Raw genomic sequence first — 6,005 nt, 5'->3', positions numbered from 1 at the left:
ATTGTGACAATTTGAATCACTATTTTAAATAATTTCTTTTATCAGTTTTTGTTTTATTCTTAGTAATTTATCTCTTTCTTTTACAATTACTTTTCTTGTATCTTTACATTTCTAGTTCATTTATTTTTTTCTTGAGTTTACGATTTTGCAGGTTTTTACTTCTTTGCATTATTTATTTTTCAAACGCCTTTAATTCACCTTCATCTTCAACATTATCACTTAAGTTATTGAAAGCAAGTTAAAACTTCAATTGTTAAGATTTTTGGATTATATAAGACTTTCTAAATATCTATTTATGGGAAGCAATGCACCAATTATTAATTAATATTCACATAAGAAGGCAATACAATGAATTCGATATATTTATAAAGTTGATTCAAGATATAAATTGTTTAGCAATAAACTGTGATGATCATTGAATCCTAAATTAAGTACTCTAAATTAGATTGACAAACAAATTGTTTACTAATCCCATTAAAAGAATCAACAAACAATCATGCTGCCGCAGATCAAAGACAGCCATGACAGAATCTAGTTTGAAGGAATGGTTTTCTTGCACCTCATTTCAACATAGAATCATATAGAAGGGAGAAAGAGAGTGAAACAAATCCAAGTATTAGTAGTTTGACCAATTCTCACATGGAGAAAACAGCATTACCATCTCAATCTCTACCACACAATCTGAGAAAGAAAAAGACCTAAACCACATACACTGACAATAGAATCAGAGACAGGGAAGCTCCCATTTTAACCCTCTACCCTGTCTGTCTAACATATAAAATCACCTTGTGATGCACACCAGAAAAATACAGAACACATTTGAGCTTTACATGCTAGGAACCACATTTCAACAATCCAAACAAGATAACCAATGACTTTTCAATGCTAGTCTGCAGTTCATCACTTTGCCTTGTCATCTTCCTCCTCCGGGTCGCGAAGAGTCCCAAACATCCAATCCATCCAGATGGTATAATGACCATAGTTGTGCCGATATGTAGTGTGGTGAATGGTGTGGTAACCAGCACCCATAACAGGCCACAACTTTCCATGAATGCAGTCATGAATATTTGCAGTCCAAACACCCTCAAGGAAAATGAGAACTAAATGTGTAGTAAAATGGGTTGGGATAAAAAACAAAGAAAGAGAATGTGGTAATGCCTGAAGAATCCCATCAAGAGGGTGAAACGCCAAACCTGAGATACATGGGGAAAAGGTCATTACACCCTTCATCTTGTCAGAATGTTACGGAGAAAAAGTGGAAATATTTAAAGATGGACAATAAGAGAAACAAATGGTAGAACAAATAAAGGTGATGTTAAACACAAAATGAATCAGACTAGAACATGAATAAAAAGAATAACATCCATATACAGTGGTGCCAAAATGGAAAAGCTTCTAGCAATGAAAATGAATGACACTCATTTGTAGGGAGACAAAAAGTAACTCACATAAACTAGAATAAATTAATGGTTTTGTTACTAGAATAGCATGTCTTTAGTAGTGAGTGTAGCACCAGTACTGTTAAAGCGCTAATCTATCCTACTACCAAAGTAGTGTACCAACAACTGCTTGGTATGTTAGCAAAGTTTATCTTGTCAGCTTGCAGAAAAGAACAGTAATACTAGAAACTGGGAAGTATATCCATAATTTTGGGAAGTATATCCACAATAAACTGGTTGACAAAACAAGTCACATGAAACGGGATATCAATAAGAAAGTAGTGCTTGATTCCTACAGAAGAACACATTTTTGTCTCTATTTACATATATACTCAGCTCTTATCTATATGATTGGTTTCTGTTCATGGATATCCAAAATAAAAATATTTACTGATTCTCTCTGTTTCTGGTCAGTGTCCTTCCTTTCATTATATGTCTCTATTTCTATTTCCCTTATATCCTTATCAATATTTCCTTTCCACACTCTTCCTTCATGAGTTTCTTTGAAAAGATGAAGCAGATATTCTAAGTCGTTGACATACTTGTGACATACACAATTCAAAATATAACTAGCTTGGTTTCATAAGGACTACATTCATTTTAGATCTAGTGATGATTTTGAGCTTTGTGAAAAATATCTTGCCAAACTCACATTCCACGTGATAAAGGTGCATTATAATGATTTAGGTTCAAGGTTCACCAGTAAAACACAGTTATAATCACATACTGTGATCCTTATCAAACTCCAACCCTTAAAATCCGTATCATCTACCACAGCACACGCATAAATTATGAAATAACCCAATAATAGACTTAAAAACATTTTTCAAAGTCATTATGAATTATCTTCTTCTCGGGGACTATAAAAGGTTAAAATTAATTGTCTGAAAAGAGTTGTTAGCTTGACATAACTACGACTGCAGTGTTTAAATGTTGAATATTTAATGTACTTACCAGCAAAAGGGGACAGAGTGTTCTGTTTATTGTAGATGTGATGAGTAGCATGAAGATGTTTGTAAAGTGGTTTAATGTCATGCAGCTCTCTGTGCATCCAATAAATACCAAACTCTACAACAACTAGATAAATAGCTAAATACACAAAGTATGGAAGCCAACCAACGTGATATAATCTAGGATAGCACTTTGTCCAGCCATTTTCTACTAGGTACTCTGAAACAGTTGGAAGCAAAGTGTACCAAGGCATGGCTTTCATAGCAACACCTATTTGCAACAGCATGGCTCTTTGAGAGGGAATAGCATCTGCAATGGTAGATTTCAATATATCAAGAAATGAAAGTTACAAAAGATCCTATACGTGCCTTACAATTAAAAGCACAACAACACAAAAGCTACATGCGAGTATACTTGAAAAAACCGTTAGTTGTTAATACTCAAACCTTTAGTACAACTGCTCTGCTTAGTTGAGTTTGACCTCCAATAACTCAAAATTTCTAGAGCCCGACCAAAGATGAATATAAACAGCTTGGTCTCAGATTTCTGAAGGTAGTCCACAAGAGGTAAAGTATAAACAACTTGCCCTGTATTAATCTAAACAAAGATATTTTATGCTACTGCTTTAGGTGAAGCAGAGTACTACAAATTGTCTTTCATGACCAATTGACAATTACTATAGTATGGGAAGAAAAACTAAAGAAAATTGCATTTTCGCTATTTAAATGAGAATCTAGTCAGTTCATATATGTATGAAACAATGAAAGAACATCAATCTTCCGATTGACTAGACTGTAAAGCATAGAACAATTCAGTGGTAGAGGCAGTATGATCCCTGTTGTAAAACTTCGAGCTCCACACGTATAAAACACAATGTTTTAGACAGTGGTCACAGCTACAGTTTCATTTTGAATCTTATTATTACAAAAAAGGTTGCAAACAAATGTGGTTGATGTGACTACAATTGCAGTCATAATGTGGTCCCAGGGACACCAAAAAATGCATTTTCATACTGTTGTTTAAAACCATACAGGTTATTTGTAATGATGAAAATAGCCTGTCTAGGTCACAATCCCCTTCTTGGAAAGATCATAGCAGAGAACAATAAAATTCTTCTCAAGTAATGCACGAAGAGGAGTGGCAATTTCAAAAGGTAAAGTAACTGCCCAAGTTTCAAAAATATTCGAGCACGGCATACAGTCAACTCTGTAACCTTACTTTGCAGAATGTCAATAGTATTGTGAGTTGTAACAACTTGCAAGAACATGCATCAGATTTGGTCAGTGAAGTTTTACAGAACAAGAACAAATCCGTGATGGAAGCTTAATGGATACTGAAACTGAAAACCTTGCTTTGCCCTAAACAAATAACTCTCCCCGCATCATTTTCCCAAGACGTTGCACCCTTATAAACAACATGAAAATCCTTTTCTCACTGCGTGAGATGGTGACATGTATCAGACATTACAGACACAAATAGGAAAAGTCCACTCAAATTACTACCATAATAAGAACACCAACAATCCTTAGAAGGCACAATACATCAATTAGGAGATGCAATCATACAGTTCACCGCACAATATATGATTCACGAAAGTAAGAACAGATCTATAAAAGGAAAAGCGGGAATCACGTCAGCAATAACTGTAGAAGCATAATCCATCAAAGACAATCAACTAAACACTATAAAAAATAATTATTAAAAAATTCAACCACTGAAAATCAAATTCCAAAAACCCAAAACCAATTTAACTCCAATTTTCCTCTCCATAATCCTAAAACGCAAAACAAGTAACAATGGTATCAAAACAAAAGCCAGAACACCAAAAGCCAAAGTAATAGTCTTTTATCCTTTCTTCTAAAATCATGCAAGCCGAAACCAGAGTAAAAAACTAATGAAATCCCATTTAATATCAAGGCCAAAGTATACCATCTTTAAAAAAAAACCAGACACAGAAGCCTAACAAAAATTTGAACTCCCCACTGATACACTCCAAAATCCCCCAATTTTTTTTTTTCTTTAAAAGAAGTTACTACCAAAGCATGAATGAACCAGATTAAAAAACTAATCAAAACCCATTTCATATCAGAGCTAAAATATACCACTTTTAACCAAACACAACATAATCTTTTAGGCCCCGTATATATTTATCCTCATCAGCATACAACGATGTTTGTCAGACACTAAATACAAACATCTCTTTTAGTCAAGATTCAAACCTTAATAAAAAAAAGATTAGTCCCTTACGATAAAGCCAACCAATGGGATTGAAAACACAAACAAGATGTTCACACAGACAAATAACACAGAAAAGAATAAGAAATAAAGGTAAGCAGAGGAGGAGGTAAAAGGAAAAACCTTTGGGCAGATAAACGTTACGTTTCCAATAGTAAATGTAGAAGCACCACATAAAGCCAGAGAGGAGGTAGAGAAGGACACCACCGAGGTAGTTGCGGAGCCAGGTCTGGAAGAAGTGCGGCAGTGGGGCCCACACGCTGTGCGGCAAAAGGGTGCCCAACACAATGCGGTTGTAAAAGTCTGTGTCTTCTCTGAAGAGGGTCCCATAATCGCTTAACAACGATGTTAGGTCCTCCATGGCCACGGTGGAGAAGAAGGGAATCAAAGCACAACAGCTAAGAGAGGGATAGAATGAAACTGAGAAGAGTCGCTGAGGCGGAAAATGCAGTGGATGATTTATTGTGTCTTAGTTTAATTAATTTAACAGGGTACGATTTCGTGGTGTCATGTGATGGTGATTGATTTTATAGAAGAGTGTGTGATGGAGATGTTTTTTATTTTCAAAAGCATGTGTGAGTGATGTTGATGTTAAGATGTTTTCTTTTCTTTCCTATTATAAGTAACTACAAAATTAAAGATCATTTAATATTTTTAAGCAATAAAATCATAAAATAAACTTTAATATATATTTCAAAATGAATAAGTATATTTATTTTGTTAAATGCCAAATACTAGAAGTATATTACCAAGTTGTAATACTGAAAGCCAATGTTATAAATTAAGATTTTAGAACTATAAATGCTAATAAAAATTTATGAAAATAAGATAATGGGTTGGCCGCCCTGATTGACAGCAATGATAGAGTGACAGGAAACTTTAAAATCAAAAAATGAACGTAACATATTTGCTTTTTAAGTATTTGATTTAATATCAATTTTCCTTTTAATTTTTGTCAATTTTATTTGAAATAATTCTAATTTTTTTTTCAATGTTGTCTTAGAAAAGATAATTTATGATCAATTTAGTCTTTTTGGCAGACGACGTTTAAATCGTTAACGGTTAGATGTCCAGCTGTACAAAATCCAAATGAGATGGCATTTAAGTGCTTACGTGGATACCTTAAGACACAGTAAGGTGGATTTATTGATTTTTTTTGAAAATGTATTTCTGATGAGGGTTTCAGCTCGGCAAACCATCATTTTGCACATCATCTTCCTCGCGCTTCCAAAATCGTAGGTCGTCACCGTCGTAAGAATCGCGCCACTCAACGCAAGAACCTACAACCACCACATCTCCATCCGCGACGCCATCAAACCTACAGTAAATCACGAGTCTTCCTCCTCTAGCACCAACCTAAATCGCGAGTTTCGTACAACA

General features: G+C 34.5%; 1 protein-coding gene across 1 annotated transcript; it reads right to left on the bottom strand.

The window, feature by feature from the left end:
- Positions 1–535: 535 nt before the first annotated feature.
- On the bottom strand, positions 536–5,126 carry LOC124827098 (delta(7)-sterol-C5(6)-desaturase-like). Its single transcript, XM_047300083.2, has 3 exons — positions 4,749–5,126; positions 2,394–2,699; positions 536–1,193 (listed from the first exon to the last, which is right to left on the bottom strand). Exons 1-3 carry the CDS (start codon positions 4,984–4,986, stop codon positions 901–903), a joined length of 837 nt encoding a protein of 278 aa, XP_047156039.1. The 5' UTR covers positions 4,987–5,126; the 3' UTR covers positions 536–900.
- Positions 5,127–6,005: the final 879 nt, after the last annotated feature.

Source organism: Vigna umbellata, chromosome 4 (assembly GCF_029865625.1).
Source record: "Vigna umbellata cultivar VRB3 chromosome 4, Vumbellata_1.0, whole genome shotgun sequence".
NCBI classification, from domain to species: domain Eukaryota; kingdom Viridiplantae; phylum Streptophyta; class Magnoliopsida; order Fabales; family Fabaceae; genus Vigna; species Vigna umbellata.
This window is presented reverse-complemented; position numbering and strand designations above follow the sequence as displayed.